Source organism: Neomonachus schauinslandi, chromosome 8 (genome assembly GCF_002201575.2).
Source record: "Neomonachus schauinslandi chromosome 8, ASM220157v2, whole genome shotgun sequence".
Lineage (NCBI taxonomy): Eukaryota > Metazoa > Chordata > Mammalia > Carnivora > Phocidae > Neomonachus > Neomonachus schauinslandi.
This window is the reverse complement of record NC_058410.1, coordinates 115,795,925-115,809,624: the sequence shown is the minus strand read 5'-3', so window position 1 is coordinate 115,809,624 and position 13,700 is coordinate 115,795,925. Positions and strand designations below refer to the sequence as shown.

General features: G+C 56.1%; 1 protein-coding gene across 2 annotated transcripts in view; it reads left to right on the top strand.

Moving 5' to 3' along the window:
• Nucleotides 1-407: 407 nt before the first annotated feature.
• Nucleotides 408-13,700, top strand: part of ITPR3 (inositol 1,4,5-trisphosphate receptor type 3) — a 67,101-nt gene continuing 53,808 nt past the window's right edge. For both annotated transcript variants that reach the window (XM_044917633.1, XM_044917632.1), the window contains exon 1: nt 408-528. In XM_044917633.1, coding sequence (XP_044773568.1) covers nt 440-528 — 89 coding nt within the window. In that variant the 5' untranslated portion in view covers nt 408-439. The remainder of the gene's footprint in view (nt 529-13,700) is intronic.

Here is a 13,700-nt window from a genome sequence, read left to right as displayed (position 1 = left end):
CCCCGGACGCGCGAGGGGCGCGGGGCGCAGGGCGCAGGGAGGCGGGCAGGCGCACATGGGTGCCGGCGGGCCGGCGGCGGCGGGGTGCGCGGGGGGGGCCGGGGTGTGGCTTCCCCGCCTCCCGGGCGGGATTTGCATGTGTGTGTGGCGGCCCTAGACTTCCTGCTCCTTCTGCGCTGCAGGTACGCGCGGGCCGGGCCGGGCCGGGCGGACGGGCGGGCGGCTGGCGCGCCGAGACGCGGGCACCTCCTCACCCGGGCGCCAGCAGCGGCTCCCGGGCCGCGCCGCCTTCCGCTCCGGTGGCCGCTAGCCCGCCCTGCTCGCGGGTGGGGGCGCGCCCCTCCGGCCTCCGCGGTCATCTCCGTCCTCTGCACCGAGCCTGACCGCGCGCCCCTTGGCGCCCCCCCCCCCCGCCCCGGGTCCCCGGCGGGCCGCAGCCATGAACGAGATGTCCAGCTTTCTCCACATCGGGGACATCGTCTCCCTGTACGCCGAGGGCTCCGTCAATGGCTTCATCAGCACTTTGGGGTGAGTGAGCCGAGTTCGAGGGGGGCGCGGGCAGGGAGGGGCGCCGTGGGCCCTGGTGCCACTTGCGTGCGTCCTGCCGCCGCCCCCGGACGGAGAACCTGAAAGTCCCCAGCTTCAAGGAGCGGGGTAACGGCTCGCCTCCTTCTTTTAGAGAAAGGAAGTTAAATGTTTGCCCGGGTAGAAGTCGGGGACCCTGCGGGAGTTGGTAGGAGGCGCCCCCTCGGCGAAGCCTCCACCCTCGCGCGCGATGCCTTTCTTCCGAGCGGGAGGAGAGGCCGAGACTTCCTCTGCAGGTGGTCCCGGGGCGGGGCAGGTAGGTGGCTGGGGCCTGAGTTGGGGAAAGGCATCCGGGACTGGGCGTGAGTGGCTCTGGGGGTGGGGCGGAGCTGTGGGGGAAGGCAGCCGGGAGCCCGAACTCCTCTAGTTACGGTCGGGTCCGGTCGCACCTTTCCTTCTAGCTCTCTCCTGCCCTGCCCCGTGCCTTCTCCAGCCCTCCCCTTCCAGGAGTCCCAGGTCCCGGCCGACTGCCCCCACTCCCCGCCTCTCTCTGTCAATTTCCTGCGCGGCTCATCTGGCGCCCCTGGGTCCCCGGTCCCAGGATCTCCTGAGCACTTTACAAACATTAATTAATTCTGGCTGGCACCCCCCAGGGTCTGGATAGTAGGGAATCTATTCAAGTCCCTGGAGAGGGCTAGGCCTGAAGCAGGCGTAGGGCAGGAAAGGAATTAGACAGAGTGAATAGGTTTATCTTCAAAGGAGCAGTTGGGTGAGTCGCTGGGGGTGGGGGTAGAGTGGTTTCTCCACCTCTCCAGCCAGGCTCCAGGGCAGGGCCTGCTGCCTTTGTCCCATTTTCAGTCTGGGGACTTGTGTTAAGTTGTCTCATCCTCCCCACCACACCCAGCTGTCCTTTAGGATAAACCCATCCTCTTCTGTTCCCCCCCACTCATCAGGACACCAGCCAGCCACAAGGTGCCTCCTGTCTGGCTTCGGAAGATAGCCCTGGAACCCTCAACCCAGGTCTGACTCTCGACCTGGCCTGGCCTCACCCAGAGCCTGGGAAGTGGGAGTCAGTCACCTGGCTCTCTCAGTGTCTCCCAGGGTTGTTGGGAGTTTGGCTCTGGTCCTGTTGGAAAGGGAATCCAGCAGGCCTGTGGGGGTTGGAGGGCTGGCTCTGTCAGCAGGGGATTCTGCCTGGGGAGATCCATACTTGCTCTCCTTATCTCAGCATCCTTCGCTACTCTCTCATTCCCCTCCCCATTCGGATGTGGAATCCCCAGCCACAGGTCCTACCCCTACTGGATTTGACTGATATCGTTCATTTCCCAGAGAGATGGGGGTGGAGCCACATCTGGGCCAGCATCTGTGCAGGCCTCCCACAGAGTGCTGACCAGGGGGTCCCAGCTGCCCCTCTGGCCAGGGCTGTGCTCGAGGCTAGCCTGCACGTAGTAGGCACATAGTAAACCCTTCTGGCAATGCTGAGGGAAGCAGGAGGGGGGGGGTGGGGGGAAATGGGGGCAGACGGTGGAAGCCCCCCCCCCCACCAGTGTCTGAACAGCATTGGGGGCTTTTGGGAAATGATCGACTTCTCTGTTGCTTAGTGCCTGGGTCAGGGCAGAGCACAAAGTGGGTGGTTTTTAAGTACCTGTGAGACCTGTCAGCATCAGGAGAAGCATCCTCTTCTGCCCTCCACACAGGCCTCATCCCCGAACAAGAGATTCTGTCACCTCCCAATATAGCTTCCTTCTGCCTTGGCCCTTCCTGCCCCTGGAAGCTGCTTCCTCCAGTCCATTTTGACCCTGGGGCAGGACCTGGTGACCTCTGATAGGGCTTCTCTCCGGGGTGCCTCTTCCCTGTGCAAACACCTCCAGCAGCTCCCGACTTTCCACCAATGGATGCCCACCCCCCAGCTTGGCGTTCTAGCACCCTAACTTAATTTTTTTTCTTTTTTTTTTTCCCCTCACCTCCCGTTTCACAGCCTCTGAAGCTCTAGGTGTGTGACGCTGCTCTGATTCCCGGAACCTAACCCACGCTCTAGGTCTCTTTACCTTTGCTCCTGCCTTGCCCCTGCCCTTCAGCCAGCCTCCACCTGGGTAAATCTGACCCACCCTCTAAGACCTAGTGCGAAGTGACCTCTTCTGAGAGATCCACCTCCTCCTCCCACATCTGGGCAGAATTAACCCTTCTTCCTCTGTGCTTTGCCCGGCTTTGCACAGATTCCTCCCTGGTATTGTGTTGTTTCACGGTTAGTTGGACGTTTCTCTGTAGGGCCATCTAATGCTGGGCAATTTGCCAGGATTAACTAATCAATTACACTATTCATCCCCTCAGTGTGTCCACAGCCAGTGTACTGGGCACTCGGGACTCGGTGGTGACTGAGGGAGCAGTGTGTCCCCACTTCTTGGAACTTAGAGTCAATGAGAGAATGATTTGTAAGCACTGCTAAGTCCTTGCCTACTCAAAGGGTAGTCCGTGGTCCAGCAGCATCGGCATCACCTAGAAGCTTGCTAGAAGCACAGGATCTCAGACCTCTGCCTGTCCCTCAGAATCTGCATGCTGATTCCTGTGGGATTTGGTGTCTTAAAGTGTGAGCCGCTTTGCTCTAAGTCAAACTCTCTCTGCCCCATCCCTGCCAGCGTCTTTCTTTCTTTCTTTTTCTTTTTTAAAGATTTTATTTATTTATTTGAGAGAGAGAGAGAGAGAGCACAAGCAGGGAGAGCGGCAGAGGGAGAGGGAGAAGCAGGCTCCCTGTTCCTGCGGGGCTGGATCCCAGGACCCTGGAATCATGACCTGAGCCGAAGTCAGACGCTTAACCTACTGAGCCACCCAGGCGCCCCCTCGCCCGAATCTTTCTAACTCTATCCTTAACTCTGGTCCCCTTCGGCCTTCACTCCGGCTCTTGGTGCCCATGTCTGTGAACCCTAGAGGCTGATATGACTGAGTTCCCAGGCTAGCCCAATACTTGCTGTCCAAGAGGTGCCCAGTAGGGGCTGGATGCAATGAATTTGTTGAAGACGGGGGTGGCCTTGGTGGGCAGAGGGTCCGGTCAGCTAGGAGATGGGGAGGGGAGGGTTGGTGGAGCAGGGAGTCTCGGGCAGCCTTCAGATTCTGGCCAGACTCTACCGGCAAAGTGGAGGAGGCCAGTTAGGGCTGCCTGAATAATTAGAGCTCCCGGTGAAGATTGTACATTAACTCTGGGTTGGGAGGGTGGGAGGGGCCTGGGCAGTAGATCCTGGAGCAGGTCGAGACCCCGGCAGGGAAGGGAAAGCAGGCCCACACCTGTCCTTGGCAGGAGAGTGTGGCCAGGGCCACTGCCTCGAACCTCACCTTGGGTGGAAGGCAGCGGAGGCCCAGGCTGGAGCGACTGACCAGGGCCAGTGAAAGGTGGAGGATTTAATGTGGCTCCTGGCCAGTGGCTGTGGGGAACTGGCCCTGAGTGGGGAGGCTGGGCACCTCAGAGTCTGACATCCAGTTCCTTGAAGATCTCTCTTCAAGGCCACTCTCTCTGAGTGGCCAGAGGGGTAGGCCCCAGGCCACGGGGTGTAAGTTGGGAAGTGTAGGTGACCTGGGTCTTGAGGCTGAGCTCCCAACATTTGTCAAAGTGCCTTGGAGCACCATTTGGGGGCCCTCAGGGCCTTGGCCTGTGTCACCCAGGGCTGGGTGATCATAGGGTGTAGGGTCAGAAGGGGCCCCCCTTGGGGTTCCCCGTCCACCTTCCAGCCTGATTCACTTCCCAGGAGGATGGGCACTAGAGGTCAGCACCCAAGAAACATGGAGGTAAATGTGGAGTAAGCCTCAGGTCCCCAGTGTCAGGACCCTTGGGTCAGTAGCCCCAGGGGCACGGCTCTCTCCTGCTTTGTCACTAACTCGCTGGGGGATTTTGGCAAGGCCCTGCCTTCTCAGAGTGTTTCTGTCAGCCTGGATGTCCTCTAGAGGTGCTCTGTTTGCACCTGAGAATCCCCCTGGGATCTTTAAAAAAATTTCAGCTTCTGAGTCCCAGGTCCGACCAACTGTATCAATATTTCTAGGGCTGGGGTCTGAGGGTTGGGTTTTTTAAAAGCTCCCCAGGCATTTTAACCTGGGGTGGTGATCCCTGATCTAAGGGTCCTGCTTGGCTGACAAGCTATGAGGAGGCCTACCTGTTGGATCCACCTGCCCCTTGGTCCAGAGAGCCCATCTCTTTGCCCTCATCAGACTTTAGTAAGTCATTCAACAAACATTAATTGAGCACCTACTTAGTGCCAGGCACTGTTCTAGTCACTGGGGAATCCATGGTAACCAAGATAGAATTCCAGCCCATCCTAGTCTATACACAGGGGAGCTGGGTGAGGTGGTCTGTAAGGGCCCTCGGAGCCTTAAGTTTCTTAAGACACATGTAATTCCAGGGGGGAGGGCACTGTCCCTCCCATGCAGACTGCATTCCTGGGGCAGATTTCAGACCTGCCCTTGGCTTTCATTTAATTGTTCCCTGGGAGATGCTAGAACTCCCCCTGTCCTGTGCCCCAAGGCAGGGTCTTGGCCTCACCTAGGCCAATTCATGCAACTCACTTTTTAAAAATACATATTTTTCGGGGCGTCTGACTCTTCATCTCAGCTCAGGTCTTGATCTCAGGGTTGTGAGTTCAAGCCCCGTGTTGGGCTCCATGCTGGGTGTGGAGCCTACTTAAAACACAAAAACAAAAACACACACTTAAAAAAAGTATATATATCTTTTGGGGCACCTGGGTGGCTCAGTCGTTAAGCGTCTGCCTTTGGCTCGGGTCATAATCCCAGGGTCTTGGGATTGAGCCCCACATCAGGCTCCCCGCTCTGTGGGAAGCCTGCTTCTCCCTCTCCCACTCCCCCTGCTTGTGTTCCCTCTCTCGCTGTCTCTCTCTCTGTCAAAAAATAAATAAAATCTTAAAAAAAAAAAGTATATATATATATTTGTTCAAAAATAATGTATGTCCCACAGAGAAAACTGGAAAAACTCAAACTCAAATAAAAAATTATGTGTGATACTGTTGTGACTTATATGAACATTCTGTATGTGGATCTTCTAGCCTTTTTTTTTTTTTTAGCCTTTTATCTACACAAAGAAACATTTACAAAATGATGTCAAACTGCACATACGGCTTTGTATCCTGTTATTTTGGGGGGACACCTTAGGCTGTATTTTCCTGTGCCGACACACCATTGTTATGGCCGCATGGCATCCCATGGTATGACGTATCCTCATTTATTCAACCAACTCTAGTATTGGGCGTCAGGTTGTTTCTAAATTTTTGCATTATAAACAATCTGCACAGAGCATCCTAGTCCATACACGCCCGAACGCTTGTCCAGTTACCCTCTCAGGCTAAATTCCCAGAAGTGGAATCCCGTTTCCCTCACAGGCTCTAACTCTGCTGGTTTCTGTGGTGGTAGAGGTGCTGCCAAGGTGACCCTGCATCCCAGGGGGCCTGACCCCGTTTCACATCCTAAGTTTGAGAGTGTTGTACTAGGGGGTGTGGGGAGAAAGACCAGCCTCCGCCATCGAAGCTGGGCGTGGTGGCTGTGATGGGGGGGGTAACTTGGGGAGAAGAGCTGGGTGGGGGTTGCCTGAGGACACAATCAGCCCCAGGCTTCCACCATGGGACCCAGGAGCCCAGGCTGCATCCAGCTCCCTGGCCCAAAAGAATCTTGCTGTAAGCCACTTGCTCACATTCTGCCCTGCCCTACATTCCTGACCCCACATCCCCTCCCCGACTTGGCCCAGTGGGGCTGTGGGGTGGGTGGGGCAGTGGCTTGTGTTGGGGGTGGGGTGTTGTGCTGGATTTTCGGGTGGGGCCACACCAGCCTTCTGCTCTCAGCTTAGGGGGAGGTGTCTGGGTTTCGATTGCCCTATAGTCTACCCCAGACCTGTGGTCCATGTTTCCCCCCATGTGGAGCTGGGGGGCTCCTCCCTGGAAGTGGGGGCTGTGAGAGAGGAGGAGGTCTGGGAGGGGGGAGGAGGGCAGAGCCCAGATCTCCAGTAAGTTCATCACAGGCCTCCGAGTGTGAGCCCTGAGCCGCCCTGAGTGTGTCACGTTGGTCGTGCTGACCATGGCACCCAGCATTTGCACCCGCAGTCACAGTTCCCTGCAGTGGAGACCGCTGGTGTAGCGAGACTAAAGGACTTGCCCAGGGTCACATAGCAGGGGCCCCCGGAGAGGAGGCTGCAGGGCCTTTCACACCAGGGATGGTGGGCGCAGAGAAGAGTCTAGGCCTTGACAACACAGCGAGCCCAGGGTATGGGTGGGGACACTGGGGAGACAGGCAGGAGGGACTCTGCAGGGGAGTAAAATGATCTCAGTGGTGGTGTGTAAACGTAGGTATTTTGGGGCTGACAGGTGGGCAGAGACAGAAGAGGCAGTGAACGTAAATCTCCGCCCCTGGGGGGGGGCAGCTGCAGGTGCTGGGGCAGACGCCTGTGTGTATTTGGTTCGCAAATGCCTCCCTTCCTTCAGCCAGTCAGCCAGCACCCCCTTCCGTCCGGTCCAGGCTCTGAGCTTAGAAATGGGTGACGGGGGTGATCTAGGTCAGGGAAGGTAGACGGCAACGGGTAGACTTCACTGAGCTTTTATGGTCGGTGGCTCTGGCCTTTACCTGTCACTTTGGCCCCTCACCACTGGCCTGAGGCATACATATAACCCAAGGAAAGTAGAAAGAACCGTTTAGAACACCCATATGCCCACTACTTAGATTTAATAACTGCCCCCATTTTGCCATATATGATGCATCTATATTTTTGCTGAAGTATTTTATGGTAAATTACATAATTGCATGTTTTCCCCTCTAAATACTTCATTACCCAGCTGTAAGGAATAAGGATATGTTCCTGTGTAACCACAGTCCCACCATCACACCCTTTAGTAACTTCCTAGTGGCATCTGATGCCCTGTCCTCACTCAGATGTGCCTCATTGTCCTCAGTCTTTTTGTTTTTTTTTTAACTTTCTGTTTGTTTTTAAGATTTTTTATTTATTTGACAGAGAGAAAGACAGCGAGAGAGGGAACACAAGCAGGGGGAGCGGGAGAGGGAGAAGCAGGCTTCCCGCAGAGCAGGGAGCCCGATGCGGGGCTCGATTCCAGGACCCTGGGATCATGACCTGAGCTGAAGGCAGACGCTTAACGACTGAGCCACCCAGGTGCCCCTCCCTGTCCCTCTTCTTAGCCTAACAGGTGCCTCCTCCCGTGTACCTGGCAGCACTGTTGAGACCCCAGCACTTGCCAGAGCCCACCGATCCCGAGAACCAAAATCCCAGGCCTGTGGGCAGAGGCAGTGCCCTGAAGCCTTGCCAATTAGCCAGGGATCCTTATTTCTATTGGGCCAAAAATTCATTTTTGCCACCTCCGTGCCTCACAGGAGAGATTCTTGGGGTTCTCTGAGTGTGTGGCTTACTGTCCTTTTTAGGCATAAGCTCTCTGAAGAGGAAGCCTACCTGCCTGCCCCTTGATCCAGAGAGTCTATCTCTTAGCCTTCATCAGACTTCATGAAGGCATTCAACAAACATTTATTGATCCATGCTCATTTAAGTTCCATATACTGGTCCCTCTGGTGGCAAATGGTGGATCTTTGGTACAGAAAGATATGTAGAGGTTAAGTAAATGGATGTTTCTGCAGGGATGCAGAAATGAGTTTCTTTTCTCTGATGAGCCAGGGATCCCAGCCAGTGAACCAGGGTTCCTGTCCCAACATCCCTCCCCATCCCCATCTAATGGGTGTGACTTTGGGTATTTGGAGACGGGGACTCCAAGGCCCGCATCCACCACCAGCCAATCCCAGTATTCTAACAGTGCCCACATTGGGAGTGGCTGTCCTTGGGTCTGGCCTAGATTTATGGGGTGGTAGCCAGTGTCCTGGGCTGGGAGTCAGAGGTCTGGGGTCTGGAACTGGCTGTTCCTTTAACTTGTGTGACCTGAGCTGGTCAGTTTCCCCTCCATGCCGCAGTTTCCAAGCTAGACTGGGGAGGGGCTGTCTAGAGTCCCTCAGGCATTTCCCAGTTTATGGTTCCCTGTCCTGTGGCTGCTCTGGTGGTGGATGCAGGCTTTGATTCAGGCTCTTCTGAGAGTCACTTGCCCCACTTCTAGCTCCCTTCTTCCTCTTCCTTATCTAATCTTTCCAGACAGCATTGACCCGCCCCACTGCCTTTTCTATCATTCCCACCTGGATCTCAAAGTCCAGCCAGGGCAGAATGGGGCCATGCAGGTTCCGTGGATGCATCTGCCTTCCTCTTTTCCCTCAGATCAAGGTCTTGGGATGCAGACCCCGTGAGCATTTCAGGGACAGCACCCTCCTCCTCAACTTTGTTAGAGCTGAGTTGTCAACCATCGCCTCTTCAAAGGGTCCAGGGCAGCCCTGCCCACAGGCCTCCTGCTAGACCCCTTCCCACTTATCCTCATCCCACTGCCCACTTTGCTGATTCCCTCTTGGGCCCTGCATAGTCCAGGCTCAAACTGGCTTTGTGCCTCCCAGGAGATGGATGGTTCCTAGCAGGGAGTGTCCTCTGGGCTGGCCTTGGGGTGGCGAGACGCAGGGGTCTAGGACATGGCTCCTGTCCTCAGGGCGCTCAGCATGGTGGGTGTGAGCTTCCTGATCCCACCCAGCACATAATGGCTTCGCTGTAAGGTTTTGCTGAATGGATGGAGACCTAGCTTGTACATGTGCCATCAACTGACCAGCTCTGTGGGCTGAGGTGGGGGGCGGCGTTTAATTTTACTCAGTGAACCTCACGCTGAACTGTATTAAGAATAGAATTAGGTATTGGATGTAAAAACAGCTTATAAATGAAAACATGTTCAGCACTTTGGAAAGTTGGTTTTTCTACTGTGGTCGTGGCTGGGGTGCTACCTGCTTTCAGATGAGGGGGGGATGTCCGTGGTGAGACCAGGCAGGGAACTCTGCAGAAGCCTGAAGATGGCAGGACTTGGCAGGACTCAGACAGGGCTTCTGGTGTGCAAACGCCTGGAGGTGGAACGATGAGATCAGCGGGCTGGCGGAGGGTGGGAGTCGGCCCTTCCCGGGACCTTGGGAGGAGACAAAGGCGCCCAAGAGGGGTCCGGGTGGCTTGGCTCTGGTTACACCGCCAGGTGCGCAGCCGAAGCCAGGCACCTGTGACCCGTGTCCGGCTAGCTTAATAAACACAGATGCCCCCCGTGAGGGAGAGTGGGGGGGGTACGGCCCAGGACGTGGGTGCCACGGGGCGGGGGGAGAGGTCGAGCGGCGGAGGGGAGGAAAGCACGGACGCGGCGCACGTCACCCTCCCGCCCCCGCGCGCGCCTGCAGTCGAGACAGGCCGGGGCGAGGCGGCGGGGCGGCTGCACGTGGGGCGGCGAGTTTCGCTGGGCGGAGGGGTAGGGGCGGGGCCTGGCGGCGGGGGCGGGGCGGGGCGGGGCCGGGCGGCTGAGAGCGCACTGCGGACCAGGAGTCCGCCGGCTCCAGGGGCCTTGCGCTCGGCCGCTGCCCCGACCTGGGCTGCCCCCTGAGGCGCGCCCTCCATCAGAACTTAACCTGTCGTGGGTCCCGGCCCTTGGGCCTCCTTCTGGCCTCAGGCCTGCAGCCCATCTGATAAGAGCCTCCCTGCTTATCTATTAATGGTTTCTCGCGGCACCCCTCCCGGCCCTCCTGTCGATAGCATCTTCATGGGTTGCCTCAGTCCTAATGAGTACACACAGAGGAATGGAGGGAGGCTTTCGCGGGGGCGCGTGGGGACAGTTGGGACTCTAAACATCCGGCCGATGGCTTCTTTGCTTACAGGCTAGGTGGGGAGCTGCCCTAAGCACCAGATGGGAAGTAAAACGATGAGTAGGGCAAGGTGCCACCCCTCAGACGTTCCTGGGAGGGTGTATGGAATGTAGCCCAGCGTTCCCAGGCGATGTTGATTCTGCTAGTCGGGGACCCACACTTGGAGGACGGAGGGTGTGGAATGTTAGAGCCAGGAGGAACCTCTGAAAGGCCCGTCTCCAAACCTTGTTCCCCTGATACCTTCGGGGAACACCCCTGCCTCTTTTCTCCTCCCACCTGGCTTGCTTCTTTGCTCTGGTCCCTCCTACAGACCGACCGTTCCTGCCCCTCTCAGCTGCAGGTCGAGGATGTTTTCCTTCCCAACCTTGTTTGCAGTTCTCCTGGAGGTCATGCTCCCCTCCTGATCAATCCCTCCCTTTCCCTATGTGGTTTCAGCTCGCACTCCCAAAATATGCCCTGCTTGTACACCACGGGGCACTGGGGAGGGGCTGAGTTGGAGACATCAGGGCTTCAGAAGCTGTGCCAGAGTGGGAGGGGACAGATGGACATCCGCATAATGACCAGGCAGATTTGTGCCAGGGGGGTTAGGAAAAGCACACCAGGCATCCAAATTTGCGTGTGTTTTTCCTGCACGTGCAGCCCAGACAAGGAGTTCCCAGGGGAGCTTGGTGAGGTCAGGGTGAGGATGGGTTCTTCCTCAGAGAGTCTCTGAGGAGGTGGCCTCCCCAAGGCCTTGAGCGCTGGACAAGATAGAGGCTGTTGGGGGCTACCCCAGCCTGTCCTGAACCACACTGACTTCCATGATGCCCTATGGCTGTCCAGCACCCCAGGCAGTGCGGGGTCCCAGGCCCTGGCCGGTGCTTCCTCCCCTCCCCCATCAAAACACATCCATCCAGTGTCCCCTCCCTTCAGGGCTTTGCTAAGAGACAAGCAGCTAATCTGATTCACTAATGTCTTACAGGAAATTCTATGAATTATTCAAGGCTCTGTACGGCCCCTGGCTCTTCTTACACACCTTCTCTGATTGGCCAGGCTCTGACCTGTTCCTTCCCTGAACTTGGACAAAATCCACAGCTGGTACCACCATTTGGCACTAATACATATTCTTTATATCATTAACTCTTCTGAATGTGTGACTTGTCTTCCCAATGAGATTCGGAACTCCCTGAGGCAGGGACCTTACCTTTTGCTTCTCATATACTTTCCTTAGAAGCTAGTAAAATGAATTAATCCACTCACTGTGTATTCCGTGTGTGTGTGCTCTGTGCCAGCCAGTGGTCTAGATGCTGGGGATACAGCAGGAAGCAAAACAGACGCATCCCTGTCCTCATGGCTCTTCCATCCCAAGTGGGGGGGTTGTAACCAAAATAAATAAGCAAAATATACAGCAGGCCAGGTGGTGAGAAGTACTATGGGAACAGTGAGGCAGGGAGGACAATAAGGAGTGTGAGAAGGAGCAGTTCCAAGTTTTAAAAAGGATAGGGAGGGAGGGTGTTCAGGGGAATGGGCCATTTGAGCGGGGATCTGAAGGAGGTGAGGGAGGGAGCTAGGAGGGTGTCTGGGGGCAGACGAAAGAACCAGCACCAAGTCTCCTGGAAGGTTTGAGGAGCCTGGAGGGGGGCTGTGGGCTGGAACAGAGTGGGCAAGGGGCAGGGGGAGGAGATGAGGTCAGAGAGGTGAGGGCTGGATCGAGTGGGTTCAGGCCATAGTGAATTCTTGGCTTTTACATGGAGATGGGTAGTTCTGGAGGGTTCTGAGCAGGGGACTGCCCTGATTTGACTCACCTTTTAAAGTAAAGGTGTGTGTGCTGTGTGGGGAACAGGTCTCAGGGAGATGAGGGGGGACATCAGGAGATTGATGAGGAGGCGGTTACCCACATCCAGGTGACAGCTGGTGGGGGCTTGGACCAGGGGGTGGTGGCAAAGATGAGAAGTGGTTGGACTCCACACATATCGTGAAGCTAGAGCCCACAGGGTTTCCTCACAGATGGGGTGTGAGAGGTGGGTGGAAGAGGAGCCAAAGATTGGCCTGAGGTTTTCAGCCCAAGCAATGAGAAGGATGGAGTTGCCATCAACTGAGATGGGGAGGACTTTAAGAGGAGCACATTTAGGTGCAGACCAGGAGCTCAGTTTTGAACCTGCTGAGTCTGAGATGCCTATGGACATCCAAGTGGAGGTATTTAGAGCTACGATCTGGAATTTGCAGGGGAGGTGGATATGGGAGTCATTGGTGAGCATCGAAGTGGTCCTTTGAACCCATGAGTGTGGCTGAGATGCCCAAGGGAGCACCAGCAGATGGAAGAGGGAAGAGGGCCAAGCGCTGAGCCAGTGCTGGGGGCCAGGGAAAGAGAAGGAGGCCAAGGGGGGGCGGTCCTCGGAGAGCAAACTGCCTCTCCCCTCCCCATCACTGAGAGGTCCTGCACAGCATCCGCTGTGACGCTGCTCAGCCTGGCTTCAAAACCCAGCCCTTCTGCTTGCTGGCTGTGTGTCGCTGGCTAGATGGTTTACCTCTCTGTACTCTGGCTTCTCTGCCCGCCAAATGGAAATAATAACAAAACAGATTTAGAAAATTAAATAACAATATATGAAAACACTAGACACAAAATCCTGCTGGCTTTTCTTCTTCTTACGGATCACATTGAGCAAAGCGCTGGTGATGCCAAAGGGAAAAACAGCGGCCTGTCCTCAAGGAACCCATAGTGTAGACATGGCAGCTAGTGGCAGTAGGAAGAGACATGGCAGCAGGAGAGGCCAGGACCAGGTGCTGCGGGAACACGGGGGCCAGAGGCCCAGTGGGAGGGAGGGCACTGGCCAAGGAAGTTTCCACAGAGTAGAGAGAGGGGCTGAGGGCTGAAGAATCAATGAGGTCTGCTAGCTTGGGTCTTGGTGGGGAGCCAGGGTGGGCTGGGCATGAAGGGCATTGCAGACTACTGCTGCAGAGGTGGTCAGCTCTGTAGAGATGAGAGCTCCAGGGACCTTGGGATCAACTGGGGACTTATCACGGTTGGAGCAGGAAGCTGTGAGGCTAGCTAGGGGGTGGGTAGAGGTCAGACCACAAAAGACCTTGTTAGCCAACCCAAGGAGGAGAGGTGGAGGTTTTGGAATCAGCTCTGTGACTTCAGGCAAATTATCTCACCTTCAAACTCAGTTTCTTCCTCTGTAAAATGGTGTTAATGACTAGCCCCTGTGGGGAAGTTGGTGAGAATTCAGAGGGAACAGCTGTGAAGTGCTGAGATAGACTTGGCCTCTGAAATGGTGGATCATCATCATCACTGTATCCTAGAGGCTGGGATGGCATTGAAGACTTAAATGCAGGAATGGATGGATGGATGGATTGGTGGGTGGATGGATGGTGGGTAGATGGATGGGTAGATGGATAGATGAGTGGGTGGGTGGATGGATGGATTGGTGGCTGGGTGGGTGGATGGATGG